Source organism: Charadrius vociferus, unplaced genomic scaffold (assembly GCF_000708025.1).
Source record: "Charadrius vociferus isolate BGI_N301 unplaced genomic scaffold, ASM70802v2 scaffold355, whole genome shotgun sequence".
Classification (NCBI taxonomy): domain Eukaryota; kingdom Metazoa; phylum Chordata; class Aves; order Charadriiformes; family Charadriidae; genus Charadrius; species Charadrius vociferus.
This window is the reverse complement of record NW_009648451.1, coordinates 1,503,869-1,526,459: the sequence shown is the minus strand read 5'-3', so window position 1 is coordinate 1,526,459 and position 22,591 is coordinate 1,503,869. Positions and strand designations below refer to the sequence as shown.

The following is a 22,591-nucleotide window of genomic DNA, read 5'->3' as shown; positions in this document are numbered from 1 at the left end:
AAGATCACAATATTGAGATTGATGGTTTCTGGCTGTAGCTAAGGAACTCCTGTATCTCATTCTTGACATTTATTAAGGAGTTTATGTAGTAGTGTGGTCTCTGATATTGTGAACCTTAGAGGCAATCTCAGACATCATTCTCCAGCATGGTTTATGTGGAAGAAAACTTTTAGAGAAAATGCATTCATCAGAGAGAGACTGAAAGAAGAAAAATCCTACACTTCGTATTGTAGGAAGCATTGGTTTTGATTTCACTGCACTCAAAAAAAAAAAAAAACCCAAACAAAAAACCCACCAAAAAACACCCACCAAAAAACAAACAAAAAAACCCCGAAACATCACTTGCATAAACAACTACTAAAAACAGAATAATGAAGTGTTGGGCAAAAAAAATTTACTTTTAACAGCAACTGACCTCAAGGGATAAAATAATGTTCTAAGAAGTTGGCTACTGTTATTTCCAGATGCTGCCAAGCAAAGAATTTACATACGGTACTGGTATGATTGTACTTAGTGGATGAAGTTTTTTGTGTGAACACAAGTGATCACGAGATTTTGCAGCTGTTTTACATAATTTGAATATTCCTGTTCTGACTCTGGCTTTTCCGTGCATCAAATGGATAGAAAATCAGGAATAATTGAGTTAGGGTTTTTTGCCAAGAGTGACTATACCTGTTTCAGATCTGAGAAATCCACAAAATTTTCACTTTAAAAAAACACCCCAAAACGACCACCACCCCCTCAAAAAAAACCCAAACCAACCAAACCCAAAACTCTGTGAGAACGTTTGGCTTGCATTCCATTCCATCCTGAATCTTGCATTCTACACAGAATTTCTTGCATGTGGTGTAGGGAAGGGGGGGGATCACCGGAACGTTTTTCAGAAGGCCAAAATTTACGTAAAAAGAACTTGAATATTCTTCCCCATGCCTAAAATTGTAAGTCTTAATGCCTTTGATCTCATTCTTGTGAGTTTTTCTATAATTAATTCAGTTTCATTCTAAAATCAGACTTAATTTTGATGAACAGAATTACTTGTCAGGAGCATTTAATTTTTTCATTGGATATAGAAAATATTCTGAAGCACTTGGACCTTAGAAATTTACAGCAATATGAAGTTAAAACTTCACCTTCTTTGCAAACAAGTTAGACCTTTCTGCTATTAATGACTCTTTCATCATTCTGGGTGTTTATTTAGACCAAAATTATTAATGTTTTTGTTTCTGCTCGCAGTCCAAATCTTAGCAGTTGGAGTAAAATCCACTTAGCCATTTAAGAGATTGAGAATTACTAAAAATCGAAATGTATTTTTATTATTGTGTTGTATCAAAATAACTGGAATTTAAATGTTGTGTGTAAGCTAAGTTTACTGATGATAAAAACACATTGGATACTTACTTAAGCATCTACTTCAGCCCTTAGCAGAAGCCTGCAGGCCTGTTTACACAAGAAAATTTAGATAGATTCTGCTATAAATCCAATGTAAGTACTCTACCAGTAATGACAACAGTAAAGAACAGGTTTGGTAAATACTCTTGGGTTAACAGTTCCTTATGAAGCTCAAGCCTTGTGAGAGGGTGAGAGGCAAAAAAGACATTGGTTGGGTCTGCTCTCATGAGAGGAAAGGTTTCACTGAAACACTTCAAAAACTTGACCTCTTCTCTCCCTTCTTCGCCAAACCTCTGTTTAGGGACTAGAGATAATTCTGCTTGGTGTGAGAGGGGGCCTGCATTGCTTTGAATCTTAAAGGCTTTTCAGCAATTCTTGCTGCGTTCTACATTCATATGCACACTCTAGATTTGTATATGAAATGAATCCCAGGGAACACTTGGTTGTTTAATGTGTAAGAGTCCTGGACTTCTAGCATTCAGTTTTTTTTCCTTTTGATCAGCCTTTTGGAAAAGGCAGTAAGAGTTTTTCTATTCCAATCCCAGATACGTTCAGGAAAAGATCATAATTTGCCTATTGTATATAACTCTGTTATTTTGACGTTAGTTGAAGCAGCAAGTAGTGTGAAAACTTCCTGCAGTGCAGAAGTGTTGCTGCTGAAAATTTGACCATTAAGCAAGGGGATGAAAAGTGTTCTATGTTTTGGGGTTTTTTTTTAATGTTTGTAGCAGCAAAAAGAAGGGAAAATTAATAAATTTCATACACTGGGAGCAGGAACTGTAATCTTATATAGTATGCCTGCAGGGTAATATCAGATTAATTGGAAAAGTAGGATTTTTCTGCTGCCAATCTACTCCCCTGCTCCCTACTGTCTGATTGTTGTGACTGTCCCCTAGAAAAAGATTGCAGGCTTTAAGACTGTAATAGTGTTACTATGTTGTCTTACTTAACACCTCTATAACTTGTCAACCTTAAAGCAATAATGAAGTTCTAGTTTTCATCTTGGGAGTGTCCACCTTATCTCTTAATAGGAAAAAAATGTCATGAAAAATACAGTTTCTGTGCTGCTTTGTGATTTATTTTTAAAGTTGAAAATAAACACAACTTATATTTAACTTAGTGTCAAATGCAAAAGGTAGGGCCAGTATTTTCAAAACTGAACTTTCACTTGTACCCCTAATGTGGTTATAGAAGTATAAGTAAGCTGTATTGGGGGTGGGGTAGAGTGGGGTTGTTTGGGAACGCAGTAGGTTTTCAGAGAGTGCAGAAACGTATCGGGAAGGTGAGTCACTGCCAACAAGTGAGTAAGTACTGCCGACAACAAATTTAACTGTAGGCATCGAGGATTTGAATGGCTGATGTTTTTTATTGCAGCATAAATTTATCCTTATAATGCATGCATAACACAATCTTATATGAGAACTAAAAATAGCTTAACGCACACAAGATGTTTCTTTCTTGAGAATTGCTAGTTGATGGTTATAGCAGTAGAGTTCAGTTCAAACTGGCAAAACTGTCCAAGAACTCGAGCTAATACAAAGCCATGGTGAGTAGCATGTTACGATTACTGTGCTAGAAGTGTCCACATTAGTTTAAGGCTTCCTCAGGCATATCTGTACAAGCTGCTGTCATTAGTGACATGCCTTCCATAAAGGAAATACATTTGTAATGTTTTAGTACACGCTTTGCTTTCGGCAAAGTTTTTTCTTTATGCAGCTTTAGGAGCAGCATTTCAAGAAGATGGTTCCAAATATCCTTAAATGAGATTTAATTTAGCATCCATAACTTGAGATAACTTGCTCTAAGGCTGTGTTTTAGTCTAATGATACTTTGCAGTAGATTTTCTAGTGATAGGATCTGACCCTTGGGATCTCAGTCTGTCAAAAACATTCATTTCAAAGGTGTCATTAACCTTTAGAGATGAGAATTTTGTCTATTGGGCCATCCTTTGTCATAAAAGTCTATGGAAATTTTGTAACTATGCAGTAGAAAAGGAGCCTTTAGCAGGAATTGAAGTAAATAGTTACTCATTAGAGTAAATTAATCCAATTTCTATACATACAGCAGATCAAAACCACAAAAGTTACACATACAAACCTGACCAAGACCTTGATCTCGCTGAGCAGTTGTAGGGCGAGTTCAGATTTGCAGAAAGGATGCTGACAATCTTAGGATTGTGGCAGTCATTTCTGTTTGGTGTTCGAGGCCTCTGTCCCTTAAACCTAGCTGCTTAGGCTTCAGTCTAGAAAGAATAATATATAGTGAAGCTTTGCTGCAGCTCAAGATCATGTTCTGGTGACACGTAATTTGCTGTACCTGTCTGACTCAGCAGATGAGTCTATTAGAGAATTAACCACCTGATAAGGTAGGAATCTGGTTTATCTCAAACCTGACAAAGCAATAGTTTAGCTTAACATGGAACTGCATCATCAGTTGGCTCTACCATGATTGTATCCTCTCCATGGCTGTCTTCATTCCCTTAGTTGTACTGGTACTGGTGCCCAGCGGATTCTTTATGCTTTAAACCAGCTCAGACTGACCAAAACCAAATTGCACAAGTTTTCAAAATGTTGTTGCATGAACTAGCTCAACATCATCAGGTGAGTACTAATGCAAGGAAGAAGTAGGAAGGGCAAGTTCAAGGGGGCAGAGAGCAGGGAGGTAAGTGTAGGATCATATTGAAATAACCTTTTGGCCTGGCTTTGCAACCAGAGCCTATGGAGAAGGCTGAGCAATGAAGTTTGGGATGAAAATAAACATAAATGGCGAGGACCTGATTGAGGAAGAATGTATTGTGCACTATAAATGGTATAGCCAAACCTCCAGATCTTTCCCTTTTTGTCACACTGGTTACTCACCCACAGTTGGGTGAGTAGAAGGCTTTACTCTGTCATATCAAAGGCACATCTCAAAACTCTTAGTGGCCAAAAGCAGATGCTTACGGAAAAGTATAATGAGCAGGCATGTATGTAGTAGCTTATGCCTGAAGATTTCTTGACTTAGAGGCCTTTTCTGCAAACATCTCTTGTCTTCTCTTAAATGCCTATAAGCTACTAGAATCCACAACCTGCTCTGGCTGAGTTCCACAACTTAATGGCACGTGAAGCACAGTGTTCTGAAAATTAGTTTCATTTGACGGTTTTCCCTTCCTGCATTGAAAGATGCAATAACGGTGTGATCCCTATTCACCTTTTCTGTACCACTCTTTCTATAGACCTTTAACTGTTTGTAAGCTGAATAGTCCTTAGCCTCCTCATTTGCTTCTAGGGTGGAGTTTGTTTGATCATTCTTACTACTTTTCTCTCTTTTTTTTTTTTTTTCTTCTTTATCATTTGGATTGGGAAGGTGGTGAGTGGAGGGACAACAGTGCGCATGAGATGCAGGTATAAATCTGGAAAAACAGATCCAGATATAAATCTGTGACACAATGTTCTCAAGGTTCTCACTCACTGAGTCTGTTTGGCCCACTGTATTTTTTAGAAAGTGGTATATAATAGGTTAGCCTCTGGTTGTTTTTCAACAAGAAAGTTGTTCAAAATTGACAGAAATGTGTACACATGACAAACATCATTCTAATATATCGCACTTCATGATGAAGTTTAGTTTGGTTTTTGTCTAGTAGCTTAATTAAAATGTATTCGATATAAAGATGCTTTGTGTAAGTACAATGCTGTCTCTACAGCTCTCACAACTCTTACTTGTCTTATGTAAATTATAGAAAGCACGCAAATATGTGCTTCTGTACAGCTGGCTGTACTAAAATCTACCAGTGTGCATGAGACAGAGGTCTGAAGCTCAAACATGAGACTCAGAACACAACTTACTGAAGCTCATCTGAAACTTTTGAGAATATGTAACATTTCATACATATTTTGGAAGATAATATTTAGTTCTTTTCCTCATATTGATACTTAATTGTGAAGGCTGGCAACGAGGTAAAAAAAATAACAAGTCACCTGTCATTAGTCATGTGATATAGTGCATATAGGAGCAAAGTGGGGAGAGAGACTGCAGCTGTCTTTCCTTTCTTCACTGGCAAATGCCTGCAGAGACACCGGATAAAAAGGAGGTAGTCAGAGAGACAAATATTTAAGCTTGCTTTATGTACACGCAGTCATCTGATATTCAAGTTGCAATGCTTAGTTTCTGAATCTGCCTTATGTATATGCTGTGCAGTTAAATCTGCCTAAAAAGTGTTTCTTTGATAACTTAATCTTGTTGTCAAGACTATTGTTGGTTGAGTGTGGTTTTAACATAGAGTAGTCTTGGGTGAAGATAATGGAACACTAGGAACAGAATAACATTTTTAGAAATGGATTTTTTTTTAAAGTTTGCAATATACAGAATCGCAGAATGGTAGAGGTTGGAAGGGACCTCTTGAGATCATCTAGTTGGACCCCCCTGCTAAAGCAGGTTCACTTAGAGTAGGTTGCACAGTATTGCATCTGGGCGGGTTTTGAATATCTCCAGAGAAGGAGACTCCAGAACCTCTCTGGGCAGCCTGTGCCAGCTCTAGATGAACTAGATGAAGTGCTTTGAAACATAACTGGGCATTGCTAGGCCTCAAGAGACTCAGTATGCTCTAGCTATTGGAATGCCAGTTTCTGGTAGTTCTGTTTCTTGAGGTTGTTTCATGCAGTTTGATCACAAAGTTAATGACACTTACTCTGGTAGAAGTTAAGACTTGCACAGCACACACTTAATATTCTTAATCCTAAAAACTCCACTAGCTCTGTGCTTTGTTCCTTCTATTTTGTGCTGAATACAAATTTGGAAGTGGATCACTTCTCACTTGCCATCTGTTTACTGCCAGTTTTTCTCTGTTTTTTAAAATGTTTCCAGAATTTATGCTTTGAGGTTGGGTCTTGGCCTGGTGCGCTGATGTAGACTCTCAGAAATATGTTGAATGGTTGTTCTCAACATAGCAGCAGCTGTCATCATCTACAGTTTTAGTGTTTAGGGAAAAATCAGCTGATGCTGACATGAGATCACAAGCTTTTCTTGATTAAAAAATTATGTTTATAAAAATTATCGTGTCCTGTGTTTGAACTGAATTTCCCTTTCTATCTCCATTTCTATTTCTCACCTCCTACATCTTCACTCCACTTGTCTTCAGCTTGCTCTTTCAGCTTCTGGGGATTCCTTTCCAGAGGCTGAAATAAATTGCATCTTTAGCATGTAAAATGTGCTGAGAGAACCCCATCACCTAACAGTACGGATTTCTGTGAAGCACGTTGCAGCAATTATTTGGTTTGACAAATCCTGGAAGTGTCTAATGGAAAGCTTTTTAAATAAATAGTTCCTCTTCACATCTTCTGTGTCTGATAAGGTTGTAAGATAAACTGAGCTATATCTGTAAAATGGCATAAAGTTTGTGGAATACTTAAATCTTCTAAAAGATCTGTTTAAGAATATGGTACTAGCCAGTCAGCTTTTGGAAATACAAACTCAAAGAAATATACTAGTTGCTATTAAACATAGAACTTACCCATTATTGCCTACCTAGTGCTATCAGATGCTACAAGTATATCTAGATAATCAGTCACAGAAAATTAACAATAGCATTTCAGATTCTGAAATGCTGTATTTGATGGTGAATACTTACTGGTAATGAGTAAAACACTTTTTTATAGTTGCCTGTGGGCATGAGTGTATGAAGTGAATTTGGATTAGAGAGCAGCCAGCCGGAGTGTGTGTATGATCACCAGCATTGAACTGTTGAAATTTTTGCTGAGTTCAAACAACTGAACCAGGCACCTTCAGTCATAGCTCAACTTAGAACAGAAGCAAAATAGAATAACTTAAGCTCTTTGACGTTAATATTAACTTCCAAAGTAATGTAGTACCTCTTCCTTCTTTGATTTCTCTAGTTTCAGATGAAATCTTCTATCCTGTGTGAAATGAAGTGGGTATGGGGAAATAAATACAATGTAGATAAACAAAGCTTTTGTATGTGGACTCCAAGATGTTAAACCTTGCTTTTAGTGTTCATAGAACTGCTACAAGGTTTTCAAACTCAAGGGGTAAAGACACCCAGAGACACATTTTCCAAGCTGGGCAACTTTGGGTTTAGATACCTGAATTTGTCCCTGTGGGCTTCTTACATAAAAAGTTCTCATATAGTTGAGTAAAGCTCCATTTTTTTGAATAAACGTGCCTCAATGTCAAAGAAGGATTTCATTGTATAATTGCCTCAGCAGAGAAGCATGGTTGTTGTAAAGTTTGTGTGCATCCTTAATTTTTTACTGCCCAAACTAGTGAGGTTTTTAAATAGTTTTGTTGAAGAGCAGACTCTTTTTCCATTTACTGGCATGGAGAAGGATAGACCCATAATCATCCAGTGGAATAATTTGCTGTCTCCTGCAGGAGTTACTTCAGTACTATTGAAATACCATAGTGATACCAGTGTTAATTCCCACAGTTTAAATGTAAGAACAGGGATAGCAGTTCTTACCTCTGTCTTCTGTGGGGTTTTCTTATAGTCTGCAATCTGCCTTGTGTTTGGGGAAAAAAAAAAGGCTGGAAAGCAGATTTTTAAAAGCTGTTCTACTTCTTTTTCCTATTCTTCCTTCCAGTGCCTACTTTTACAATGTATGATGTTAAGGCATTAGTAGAACATACAACAGCATCTAAAGGTTCGTAAGTACAAAAAAAGTATGCTTTCCCAGCTGAGAAATGTATCTCTTAACATTTCAAAATGTATTGCTGTGAGCAGCAGTCGAAGAACAAAACATAGCTGAAGAGGGAAAAATTCTGAAAGAATAGGATATGGCTGAGGAAAACTTACAAGGCAGGCAGAATTTTTTTAGGCAAGATCCTGCTGGTTTATTTTTTGGAAATAGCAATGAGAGCTGTCAACAGCCAGGAAGTGCTCAAAACAGACAAAATGTGTGACTTATTTTAATTTCTGTGTGAAGATAGACACATGAGAGTTATTTTTAAAAGCATGTGAATCTCCTCAGAGAGCCTTGTTAAAGAATGTATTCCATAACCTAGATTCTTACTCCACTACGTTTTGAGGAAAAGTAAGTATCTTTTCTTAGATTAGCGTTTCCTGAATGGAAGATCTCTGCAGGTTAAATTCTGACAGACAAATAAAGCAATTTTAGGATCAGCTTGACGGAGTCCAGCAAGGTTGAAGGACAGCATCAGAGAAGAAATAAGACACTTTGAGAGGAAAATATAACTGGTGGCTACTAAGGAAGAGGAAAGCAAAGGTGTAGAACAAGAGAAGGAAGCAAAATGCTTGAAAAGAAACACCCTGAAGTAATAACAGGGCCCAGAGGGTGGAAGAAATGAAGCAGAAACAAAAACTTTACTGGGTTGAAAAAAAGATGGATAACAGGAAAGAAAATGAGATCTAAAATGTCCTACAAGTGGTGCTTTCTTCTTTAATGTTGTGTGAAAAGCACCGTGTGCGATGAACTTGAGTAGAATACATGTGGCATAGTTCCTGATGCTTGAATTAAATGAGATTACTATGTATGTATATAGAGGCCTAAGTAGGTGGTGTTCTACATAATGTGCTTTGATAGCAATGGTTATACAAATTTCAAACTCAGATGGTGCAAGGCAACAGCTGCGCAACTTTAGTGTTCTTGATCAGGCATGTGTATGAAGTTTATTGTAGAATAAGAACCAACTCATGATACAGCAGAGAAGCCTTCTCTGCCTTTCCACATTTCTCTCATAGCTGCATGTAGAAGACAAGAGAAGCTACATTCCAAATGAGTTTCTTGAACTGACTTGCTAGAACTGCTGTAATATAGCTTGACATTGTCTTTGGCAGCTCTCCCTTTTTTCTGTTACTATGCTTCTTGAAATCAAAGAAGAAGGTGTAAGGCTGCTTTGTGTGGTCATGTGAATGTTGCTTCCTCCAACTTACAACACTAATATTTGATGAAGTAAAACTTCAGTAAAAAAGAACTTACAGTATTGCAAAAGTACTGTATATAGATGGGACTACCAATTCAACCAGTATGTATGTTTGGATAAAATGGGATTATTTAGTGGTAATTAAATAGTCTGTGTGTACTGTCACAAAACAGTAATCCGGTAAAACTTGGGCTGCCAGATCGTACAGCTTGGATGGAGTGTAAGTTAATATTCAGACATGAGCTGGCAATGTGTGCTTGCAGCTCAGAAAGCCAACCATATCCTGTCTGGGGCTGCATAAAAAGAAGCGTGGCCAGCAGGTCGAGGGAGGTCATTTTGCCCCTCTGCTCTGGTGGGACCCCACCTGTAGTACTGCATCCAGCTCTAGAGCCCTCAGCACAGGAAAGACAAGGACCTGTTAGAGCAGATCCAGAGGAGGGCCGCAAAAAGGATCACAGGGGTGGAGCATCTCTCCCATGAAAACAGGCTGAGAGAGTTGGGGGCGTTCAGCCTGGAGAAGAGAAGCCTGCAGGGAGACCTTATAGCAGCCTTGTAGTACTTAAAGGGGGCTTATAAGAAAGATGGAGACAGTGTCTTTAGTAGGGCCTGTAGCGATAGGACAAGGGCTAATACTTTTAAAGTAAAAGAGGCTAGATAGAAGGAAGAAATTTTTTACAATGAGGGTGGTGAAACACTGCCGCAGGTTTCCCAGAGAGGTGGTAGATGCCTCATCCCTGGAAACGCTGAAGGTCAGGTTGGACAGGGCTCTGAGCAACCTGATCTAGTTGAAGATGTCCCTTCCTTATTGCAGGGGAGGTTGGACTAGATGACCTTTAAAGGTCCCTTCCAACCCAAACTATTCTATGATTCTAGAAAGAAAAATACAGTTGTTCAGTAATGTCTTAGAAATAAATAACAAAAGCTTGATAGCCTTTAAACTTTTAGTGTATTCTAATCAAATTGTACTTGATTGACAAAAGGTTATTGGAAATCTCAGTATTAGAGATTTGCTTTTGTATAACTCATTACAATTGATGAATGGGATCCAGTTCTCTGGAGAAGTGGCTAAGCAATGTCATCTGCCAAAGTTACTTGAATCGTTTTAAATGTCTCTGACCTTGCATGGTATTGCATTATAGCTTTTTTTTCAGTCCTTAACCTTGTTTGAAGTCCACTGTCATTTTAATATGACCATAGTCTGAAACTTTTACGCAAACTGTTTTAAATCTTCATTAATTTTTTTTTGTTTTCATGGATGGCGTTACCCCAGATTTGTGAAAAGCATAGGTTTGAAGATTTGTTTCTGTATCACAAGTTGAATTTTAATTCAGTTAATGAAGCTAATGACCATCTACTTAATATGGTCAGGATGAAACTAAATAGCAAGGAGAACATTTTTTAAAGCTTTCCCTTTAGTTAAATATTAAACACCAAGCATGTTACTATCTTGTTTAATAATTAAAATTTTATTCCGATGTCTATCCGCTTTTATGCAAAAGAAGAAACGTCTTGTTGTATTGGGATATGCTGCCCATATGGTACTAGGAAAGATCTTGAGGAATTTGGATAGAATTGCTTACACAAGCAGGGCCACCAGCGTGTTTACCTAGTGAATGTGGAAGTAGGTTGGTGTATGTGTAAGGTATTGAGAAGGTAGAGTATATCCAATGTGGGGCCAAGCCAACGCATGTAAATAAAGAGAAGAGCGTGAAATAGTAGTAATAAGAGAAGCTGACTTCTTAAGACAGGAAGGTGCTTTAGGATGTATCTAATCTCAGTAATGGAAGGAAAATATTTGTTTATTAAAATAACTCGTATTGCAAAATAATCTGTTGTAGATTAGGTTTGTCTTTTTCCCCAAAAACTAATAACTCTGTCTTCTCTGTGTTTGCCTTCCTTCATAGGGATTGGAAAAAGGTTACTTTCGTGTGAGAGGGAAAACATTTTCAGAAAGTAATGATTCGGCAACATATTTTCCTGTACCATATGACCTGCCACCAGAACAGTACGGAAACAAAGGTAAGGTGCGACTTCAGAAGAAAAGTAAGTGTATTATATATGGAGGAAACTAATTTGAGTAACTCTGAGTTATTTGAACACTGCGATGTTCCAAAGCATTATTTTAACATTTTTGTGGCATGACTGCATTTGAGATATTAGTCCCACTTTCTGCTTGTGACTTCAAAGAAAGCAACTGTATAGTCTTTTGGTTCTAATTTTTTCTTTATTGTTTAAGTTTTGGGTTAAAAACCTAAATACTTTTTTTTTGTTTCTCTTCTGGGATTCTTTTATGCATTAGGAAAATAGATATTCTTTATGGAATGAAAATGGTTTTCTGCAGAATTAAGGGTGAAAGGAGTGTTGAAAGGGGGATGTTTGGAAGAGCAGGTGTGAGGGGAAAAAACAATCCTCTGGAAGTGGGATGTGAAGGAAATAACATAGAGCAAATGTGAAAGAATTGCTGCAAATCAGAAGAAAGAAGAGTTGCTTTTGATCCATTCTGTATTTCATAGTTTCAGACTTCATTTTCGTGAAGATCTGTGTTGGAATCCTCCTTGGAGGTGATATATTTCATAACACTTGAAGAGATTTACAAAATCTCAACCTTCTCACCTTTTGAGACTCTCTTTAGACCATGCAAATAATCAGGAAAGTGATAAGTTAAGTGCTGCTATGGGGTGGTGATGGCTCGAAAACCTAAAAATATATTGAGGATAATGATGTCGATGCACAACCTGCAGTATTTGGGAAGACTGAATTTTTATATTTTTGTTCTTAAAACTAGCATGAAAAGATTGTAACTAACTTCCTTTTTGGGGAAGCCATGATCTAAAAGAGACATCATCTACAGTAGAGCTTGAAATGAGAGAGAGTAGCAGAGTGTTCAGGAAAGATAGTGTTTATAGCAACTCAAATCTTTATGTACATTTTTGAACTAACAAATGACGTGGGGAGAAAGAATGTTTAAAAGCCAAGACGTAAATAGACTTACAGAGTCTTATATAGTAAATAAAAGCAAAGACACATCATTTCAGGGTGACTGAAGTCCCCCAGCAGGATCAGAGCCTGAGAGCATGATGCTTCCTGTAGTTGAAGAATGCTTTGGCGCACCCTCTTAGTCGGGCGGCCTGTAGTAAACACCTACCGTGAGACTTCCTTTGTTGGCTTGACCTCTGATTTTTCACCATAAGCTTTCAACATGTTCATCACTGTTTTTCAAACACTTCTGTGCAGTCGATCTGCTTTTTTTACATAGGTGGCGACCCCGCTCCACCCTTCTTTGTTGCCTGTCCCTTCTGTGTAGTTTATAGCCATCGATTGCACTGCCCTTGTCATGTGATTCATCCCACCAGGTTTCAGACATATCGATTAGATCAAAGCTTTCTAGTTGTCAAGTGGCTTCCAACTCCTGTTTGTTACCCATGCTGTGTGCATTGGTATAGAGGCACTTCAGCTGGCCTGTTGACCATGTTACATTTTTAGAGGAACAAGCATGAATTCCCTTGCAGCATTTCACAAGCGTTTCCCTGTTGGTTCCTAATGCATCGGCAGCCCCTGGCTCTTCTGTGTTGCTCAAGACTCCATCCCTTTCTGCCACTGAGTCTAGCTTAAAGCCCTGCTTAAAAGTCTGGCCGGCTTGTTGGCAAAGAGGAGGGTCTTTCCTGACTTGGTTAGGTGAATCCCATCAGCTCCCCAAAAAACTTGCTTCTCACAGGTAGATCCATAATCATAGAAGCTGAAACCTTGAGTATGGCACCAGCTACACAGCCAGGCATTCACTGGTTCAATATGATGCATGTTACTTTTGTAACTTGCAAAGATTTTTTTTTTTTTCTGCTTTAAGAGCTTACTACTTAACTAAAGGAATTCTTAAATGGAGAGAGAAAAAATACTGGCTCAATGTAGAAATGTTAACACAAGCTATTATACTGGTTTTTTTAGTATAAAACACGCTGTCCATTTAAGCACTGTTATTGTTGTTTTGGGGAGGGGTGGCAGGGCTTGTGTCTGGGTTATTAGCTAAGTAAAAGGGGACAATATGTTACATACTATCATTATTGTTGACCTGGCTTTCAGCTCTTCTTAAGAATGTAAATGGTCAGGTATCAGCTGATGTTACAGTAAGTGCTGTGAACATCTACACCTGTGGATGGATTCTTATGTGTAGCTAGTTCTAACTGTTGTGCTCTGGGACCCTTATGCGCTGTCTGCTTGGTGACTAATGCTTAAACTGATGTTTTTTGGAAAGTTTTTCTAAAAGGTCATACTTAAATTTTTGGAAATTTTAAAACAAAGATTAAAAACTAGAATCCATGTGTATTCTCAAATGTGTTACAAATACTATCTTCCTCTTACAAAAATGTACTTAGATAATTAATATTGTTCTTGCTTTAATTCCTGCATTTAACCTGCTGTGTCAGTGAGTTTTATGCATGTTTCAACTAAATGTGAAGATTTTTTTGCAAATAACTTTTTTCACTTTTTGCATGGAAAGCTTATTTCGGTAGAGAACTCGTTTGTCTGTAGTTCAGTTTTTGTGTCTCAGCTTTCTCCCGTGATATGAACAGATGTCAGAATTCAGCTTGTCTAGGCTTTGGCAATAGAAGCAAAGTCAGCTGCCTGTGCCTTTTCACATCTCTTTCCTGAATATTCTGTTTCAGTTCCTCAGCCTCCTGGTGGAAAAGATGTTTAAAGAATTCCCGTGTTACGGGATAGACTCATAAAATAATCTGTCCTTAACAGTACCGTTATCAACTTCCAAAGTCTCTGGAGAGTGATATAAATAGTTTTATTTTAATAATGTCTTGAGAAGCAGAAATGCAAGTAATTATCCTTTCTCTAAAGAAGCTATATTGACTGATCCCTATAATTGAAAGAGAAAAGGCTCTGGGGTTTTTTCCACAAACTCAGATTCACTAACCATGGGAAAGCAAAGTACACTTTCATATAATCAGAAAAATCCTATCAGGAGCAGGAGGGAGAAGCAGCAGGTGGAATAGTGAACAGATGGTCAGGAACAAGGCCATACATTTGCCATGTAAAGTTCTGGAGTAGAAGATAGGTATACTAAAATACATTGTTTTTTCCTATACTTGTGCAAATTCGAATCTTGGATCAGATGTACTTAATGTTACAGAATTATATTATTATATAATGTAATAAAGGGAAAGAAAAACAGTTCCTTAGTTTGTGGAAATAATTTAATTGCAGAGATTCTTTGTCATTCTGTCACAATGGCTTTCTGTCATATTACTTGGTTTTTATCAGATGGGACTGGACTTCCAGCATGAAAACTGTTACAGTGAAGTAAATGCATCTTGAAAAGCAATAAAATATACCTCGTACCTGCAATGATAAACTCATCAGTAAATGATGTAAATAATCTGTCTGGTTTCATCCATAATAATTCATGAGGTTGAGCCACAGTCTATTGGAGTCCATTAAGTTCAAGAATAATGAAATAATTTGGTCCCTGTCCTACTTTTCTCTCACCAAATATAACAGGGAGGAAAAAAAATGCAGAAGAGTTGTCCACTTTTGCTGGTTTGCCTCATTAGTCAGAGGGTTTCATTCTAAAACTCAAGTTCAGGCAAAACAAAAATAGCATCTCTCGGAGAAAAAAATCATGAAGATTTTCTTCCTCCTCTTCTTCCAAAGATTTCTAACGAATATAAATTGAGATCATTGTGAGACACATAACTTCTTGGATTTGTACTGTTTTTCTCTCCCAGAGAGATGGATTATCCTTCACTGAAACATAGTCATAGGCTAAGCTGTAGTCACTGAGGAATGTATTGATGTGCTTTAAGATGTCACTGGTAGGGTAATTATGATGTATCACCTCTGTGACACGTAACATATTTAAAATTTTCTCAATGCTTTCATTTAGTTTTCAGCTGTGTTTCAAACCTGCGGAGAGCCACATTTTACAATACATGGAGAGGTAAACTCCATCAGCTGTGCCAACCAGAGTTATTAGATCTTCCTGATTTTGCTCTTTGTTGAAGATTCCTTTCCTGAGCCATTGTAACAATTTGTAAAATGTATTAAAATGTATTTCATTATTTTCCATTATTTTAATCTATTTTACCCTTGGTAACTGGGGGCTAAAGCTGTCAAATCTCATGCTATGAGAGGCTGGAAGAATGGTGGGCAAATGAGATGGAAATTTTCTTGAATGCAGGTTGAAGCATTGTGGAGAAATGAACGGTCCACTTAACAATTCATTAGTTCTCTATCTGAAGTTTTCAACCCCTGACAGCGGTGATTTCATTTTCTTAAGGATGCACAAAAGGATCTGTAACACGTCTCACAGGAACAGCGCTCTCCCTTGTGAAGGGCCCTGCTCACTCTTCACTATTCCATTGCCACACTTACGTTGAAGAGCAAATTGTCCTTCTCCTTGTAACTTCAGATGCGGACTTCAGTGCTTGTTATTTTGTATAGTTTTCAGTGAGTGGGAACTGGGAGTATAGTGAAATTACATTTGGTAAATATTTGTAGTGATTTCAGGAAAGTAGTAACACTCCATCTCCTTTATTACACATAAACTGCTGTTGTGTTGGATAAAAAAACAGAAAAACTTCATGGCATATTTACCTCAGGTCTGGTAGGTTTAGATATTTGTGTTATTCTATTATTTAAAGAGTGGAGATAATTTTCATTTATCCTGCCTTGTACTAGTTAGAGTGCCTGAAAGAAGAGATCAGTGTTTTGTCCAGCTAAGCTAGAGGAATCCTTTCTTACTCTGAGCTCCCTTAGAGGGACCTGCTGTATCCTCAGGAGGTCAGATAAATTCTGGGGAAAATGTCACTGTAAGTGGTCTTTAAACTTTTTTTGAGGAAATTAAGAAAGAAGACTTCTGGGGAAGTCATTCACATTTTTCAATAACCTCTTTTTTTTTTCTGATTAGTATTGCATAGCTGCATGGAATGTACTTTCTAGAGTTTGAAAGAACTCTACTGGCAGCGTCCTATATGAATTTTTAGAGAACTTCATCCTCAGTATGCTTAATATGGTACAAACTCTAAGACAATACCCTTTCTTCTGAGAACATGACAACTAAAAGCTAGTCTTGTTTCTAGTGATACTAATACATTGCATAGAAAATATTTCACTTATTTAATGCTCAGAGCAATGGTAAATGTAAACCTGAGTATGTTTAGAAGTTTAGTTTTCAGGTTTTTCAGGCAGCAAGTATACATTGTCATTATAGTTCGTATACCGGAGTGGGGAGTAGGGGTTGGAACCAATCTCAGACTGTGTTGGCATCCATTTTCTTCCTAGGTGGAACCAAAAAGCAGTTATTGACTGGTAAACCTGCAATTTGAGATTGAAGGTCTCTTAAGACAGCTTGACATCATATGCTTCCTCAGATGGCCTCCCAGAGTCCAAGTGTAACATTTGAGTACACAGAAAAACCTGTTTTCCTTCAAGCTTTTTATAATGACTGTATAGAAATTAACACTTTGTGTGAGAGGAAGCTCCAGTTACAGAGTCACCATTTGGTTTGACCACTTCTATATATTATTTTGACAGAGTTACAGGCTCGAACACCAGAAGACACCAAATTGTCTCATCTGATTTGCCACATGTTGCTAGCCAATTTCTTTGAGCTCAAAGCTTGTGTTTGGCTAAAAGGGATCTTCCAAAGTATGCTTCAGATCCTTAATTGAGAGCAGCATAATCATCAAATGGCAAATGCACCAGATGGTCAATATTTTGCTTCAATAGTTGGTCAACCCAAGAATTTTAAAAAGCATTTTATTTTGATTATTCTTTTTCAGGATGGATGTATGATGCCTGGTCTAGTTGTTGAACTTAGATGTGATTTAATCCATCTTGTGCAGAGTGCAAGATTTGTAGTTGAAGTCTGAGGAAATGTAACAATATGTCATCCTAGCAGATCAGAGTTAAGGTTGCACAGAGAACTTCTACTTGAACATTTTTTTTCCTTTAGTCTATTTCTTCCCAGCTGTTCTAAATTACCAGCACAAAGCAGTTTTATTATGCGAGATATACACAGCTTGCATCTTTCTCTCGCTGCAGGGAATAACATGCACGTTTTACATCTGGCGGTTTTAAAATAAAGATTAAGATTGTTCCTACTCTGAAGTGACAAAGGACCTCATTAATTTTTAGCAGATAACATTTGTTGTGTGCAACATGTATGCTGTCAACTCTTTGCAAATTGCTGTTTTGAGCAATTGCACTTGTTCACCTCCAGTAGTCAGCTGAACAGCAGAAGGGCATCTGTGGGTGGCAGATGCATCTTCAGAGCACAAGATTTGAAGATTTTTTAAAAGAATAAAATTATCTGGTAGCTGATAGTACTACTTAGTATCTTGACAGATAAACTATACAGATACAACAATCTTCTGAACTCCTCTGTTGTTAGCCCACAGATTCAGGCTGTCATAACAAAAAAGGCTATGACAAAGCTGAATGTATTGATGATACTAAGATAAAAGAAACCTATAGACCAGCAATATAATTTGAGAGTTCCTTGGAAGGAAAACAGAAAATGATCCCATCTGGTATTTGGGAAACATGCACACAACAGCCAGTCTTACTTACAAGATATCTTTATAAATAAAATTTTTGTGCCGTTGATAATACTCAGATTTTTATTTCCCTCTAGAATCTTTCAGATGAGTACTGCTATTTTGTTGTATAAAGTTATCTTTTCATTGAGCTCCATTGTCACATCTCAGTTGCAATATTGCTATTATCTCTCTTACCAATGCAAGTTGAACTGATCCTCTCATGAAGGCACAGCATTTTCTTTAGAGTGCTGTAACTCTGTATGGGAAAAGGTAGAAGCTGATTGCTGTGGTCAAGGAATATCACTTAATTTGTGATTTAGATATTACACAGTTTACTGACTGAGAAAATCATCTGCTGTATGGGAAGGAACTTGGAACTCTACTGCATAAGTACATTAGGGGTTGTGGGTTTTTTAGAACAACTTGGGAAGGGCCTCAGAAAAGTGTAAAGGATTTTTTTTTTTTTCCCTCATCACATCAACTCTTTGAGAAACAAAGCAAATCCTGCTTGTAAACTGCGGTACTGAGTTTGGTTTATTTTTCTTTTTTCCCTAATGAGTGGTCATTGTCATCACCTTCAGGAATTATTACCTTGTTTGTGAATATTATTATAGATCCCTCATCTATACCCCGTCTGCCTTTCCCCCTTCTTGAGATCTTTCAGGTATGGTTTTTGCATTGAGAGGAACAAGATGAGTTCCTTTATAAATGCTATGCTCATACAAAGGGAGTGGAAAATGCTGTAAATGCTGAAAGGGAGAACTTCCCAGCCTCACACAGCAGGGAGTAAGTTTGCCACATTGGAATGTATATGTAGAATGACTTGAAGAACTCTGGGTTTTTTTTGTGAGTAACCTTTCTACATACATGAACACTCACTACTTCAAAGCTATATTTTTCAGTTGGAAGACTCATGATATACTGTGAAACATGATGTAAGAATCCAGTCTCTGCATTCAGAAAACAAGGAGGAATAGCTCTCATCCAGACCTCCACTCACCGTGCAAAAGACACTTGTATTTTAAACTGTAGGAAGATGATCACAAAGACGCTTTAATTGTATTTTATGCTTTACTATTCAATTGCATGTTACTGTAATTCACAAACATTTCTGGGTTTGGCTGTACATAGTGTACTGCCATCTGTCATACTTACGAGAACATGAAGTTTTGAGATGGCTTGCCAACATGTTTTTGACCTACACAATATGTAAAATACTATTGTTAAAACTTGCGAAACAATCTTGTAGCGTTGTCAGCTCATTATTTCATATTCTGTAACATGATCTCGAAACATGGGGGATTCTTTGAGTGATTGATCAGGTGTACTTGAAAAAACTTGTCTCCAGGGCCTCTCTCTTTAAATGCAATGTGATAGTCTATTCAGTTGTGAGAGAATCTTCAAAAGTCTGCCTAAGTATAACTGAAATAATGCTTTGTCTGAGATTTCAGATAATCTTAAAGTAGCAGTGGGGTAGGAATGGCCCTGTTCATTTTGCTGTGTGCTAACTAGTGCTAGAGTTCTACTGCTTATAAGTGAGGCAAGAAGGAAGCAGTGGTAATGGCTCACTAGATAACACTAATTCAGAGAAGGTGGAGTTGAGACAAAATTAGAGTATCAGAAATGATTAGCTGAACTTGAAAGATGTGAAAGGTAGGTACATTGAGCACACTTTTAAAAAAATATATGGTGGGGCTATAAATAGGGAACAGTTAAACTTTTTCTTTCCAGAAGATCAAAGGATTTAATTTTCAAAAGTTTGGTACTCATTTTAGTGTGCAACAGTAAGCAGGTATGGTCATACAATATTTATACACAGTCATTGTCTTTCTGTTGCTGCTATAGCTACTATTAAACCAGATAAATAATTTTAAAAGGGATCTGACATTTTAAAAATAGGTGAACTATAATTTCTTTCAGCAATAGTTTTACACATGGCTTACTGAAATAGTATCAGGTGTTTCTTTAAATCAACGCTATGCCATTAATAAAACAAAGTTCCAAGTACATTAATAGCTACCTTCAGAAAATTTTATTAAGATAGCCACAATAAAAAAAACCTAAATTAGGTATTGAAGCTTCTCAGAGTGCTGAAGGTGACTGAAGTTATTTCTGTACACCTAAGTCTTCCTCTGTCTGTATGTTCTGCTGAATTAAACTGAGTAACTGCAGATGGTAGCAAAGATGGATAGGTAGGTCCAAGCTGTATAGTATACTGCAAGTGACAGATTCTATTGCTTGAGTGGGACTGGATTTATTCTGATGTCATAGACAGAGGTCAATGATCAAATCTGAATGTATCTTTGAAATCCTCAATGCTTTTTCCAACATTTGCTTTATTCTGTATGTATTCTTGCATTCCTATAACTATTAATGTTTACTATGTGGTAAAGTATTTACCTAAAATACAAAAGGTACGCATGGCTTTCAGGCAGGAGTCTGATAAAAAAAGCTTAGGGAAATAATGGTGCAACTGTTTGAGTTTGGTTTTGGTTTGGTTTTTTGGTGGTTTTTTTTTTTTTAAGAGCTCCCTCTAGAGTCTAGATATCCTGCAGTTGACCCAGAAACCTAGAGACATTTTTTGGCAGTGCACTGCAAGTTAAGTGCTAGAGTTTCTTCGAGTGTCCAATGCCTTTTATTTTTTTGTGCTTGGAAATCACCTATCCACTGTAACCAAAAACTAGCCAACTACTTCTTCCACCTAGAAGCTATATCATGATTTTAAATCAAGAGGAGACATGGATGTTTGCTCTTATTGCCCTCTTATAACATTGTGTGAAAGATGGCATTTGATGCACAGGCTGTTCTTTCTCTGATCACATTCCTGTGACTTGTAACATCCCTATCAGTCTTCATAAACTCCACATGTAAAGTCTTTTTTCAAGTCAAGCAGATTCAGTTTTGTTGTAATTTAAAGCATTTTCCTATTACCCTCTTACAAAATTGTCTGTTGACAGTAGTAAAACATTTGCATAGCTGGGATATGTTTTACTGCAACATATAGAAGTACAGTACTAGACTTAAACGCACTCTAGTGGCAAGTAATACTGAGTACTTGGTAGCAATGTTCTCCCTGCCCCATGTTTAATTGGTGTAGTACTTGTCAGTGTGCTGCTGTGTAATTTATACATCCCTTTATTACTGCTTCTGTCACTTTCTTACTTTCCTCTTCTTGCTACAGTAATTCTCACTTCATATATTGTGAGAGCTGGCACTGTAAACTTAAAATTTGACAACAGTAATCATAATCAATAGCTTATCTAAAATTTCAATTGACAATCATGTAGCAAGTCATCTTTATCAAGTATACATAGTATATTGTGTATAGTATATATTGTGTATAGTATATATTTATCAAGTATGCATAGTATATAGTAGCTTGTTTTTGATAAATTAACTACTCCCGTCATCCTCAGTACAATTCAATTTAATCTATGCGTTGTACAGATTAATGTCACTGTCTTCCTTCAGGGCTCGTTTTGTAGACGGAGAAAGGAAGCAGCCTAGATTTATATAAACTTCTTATTTGAGAAAAATCACTGAAGGGATTGAAAGAGTTTTTTTCTGTACTTCAGTAGGAGTAGCATGAGAGAAGCAGCATAATAGCTTGGCTTTTCTGCAATATGTATGTGGTAGGAGGAAGAGCCTAGAGCAGGTTGCAGAGCTAGCAGGGGGCTCCTGCTGCCTCGCCTTTTCTCCTTCCCGAGAGTGGGAATAGCTTCTGTATTCTGAGAAGTGGAGGGAGGGAACTGTCTGCTGCAAACCTGTTGCTCATCGAAAAATACAATGTTTGAACAAGAGAGGTGTGAATTTGAACATTTCAGAGTTCATGCAGGGTGATTCTTAGGTACTGAATTCTTACTATTCCTGTGAAAAATACTAAAACTTTATAGCACTTATTTATAATTTCATTGGATTAAGAGATATGCAGCACAAAAGTTGTTGCCTATGGGCCAAACCAAATTTGGCTGCATAACTGTTCTTGTATATTGTCTGAAATACAATTCTTTTACTGCTGATGGGGAGTATGTTGGGTTATGATAATTATATTTGAAATAATATTTGCGGGGAAAGCAAAGCCTTTTGAAAACTCTAGATCTTACCGTTTTACCAAATAGCTGAATAAAAATTTCTGGTAAACTTGAGTAGCACGAGGTGATGTGAAAACCAGTGGGAATTCCTCCAATGGGAGGGGAGGAAGAGGATCAAAATTTTACATTTAATAACTGAATATTTCACAATCATGTTTTGGTTTTGATTTACAGATCAACCATGGATTTGGAATATTCCTTACACTAATGCCCCTGATACACATGGAAATATGTGGGTTCCATCGTGAGTGTTACCAGTGTTCTGTGATGTTTCACCTACTGACAATGACCCTGCCACACTACTTGCAAGATTGCTTATTTCTATCTTTTAAGCTGTAATGACTAATTTGTTGTTGAAAGAACCATTAAAATGTTGGTAATGGGGAGATCCTTGGAGAATCTGTAACCATATTATACTAAATGGACTCAACACTGCATTTTTAAATACCTTTTTATATGCCTCTTCCTTACTGTGGTTCCTAATACACTCTTCAAGGTTAAAACAGGTGTAGAGTGTTCTCAGAGATTCTCTCTGCGTTTTTAACTGTAATAATTTTAAGATTTACTGTTTTGTGAGACTGTCAGTTGGCCTTAGTGGTTGGAATAAAAGTTATTGTATGTAAAATTTAAATAAAAATAAAGTCAATCTTGTTTGTACATCCTTTGTTCTACTAAGTGTGTACATTTCAA

At 37.2% G+C, this 22,591-nt stretch overlaps 1 protein-coding gene across 1 annotated transcript in view; it reads left to right on the top strand.

Annotated features, from left to right (window-relative positions):
• Positions 1-22,149, top strand: part of TDP1 (tyrosyl-DNA phosphodiesterase 1) — a 51,909-nt gene extending 29,760 nt beyond the window's left edge. The window contains exons 14-15 of the mRNA XM_009885597.1: positions 11,169-11,283; positions 22,076-22,149. Of these exons, the coding sequence (XP_009883899.1) occupies positions 11,169-11,283; positions 22,076-22,149 (189 nt within the window). The remainder of the gene's footprint in view (positions 1-11,168; positions 11,284-22,075) is intronic.
• The last annotated feature ends 442 nt before the right edge of the window (positions 22,150-22,591 follow it).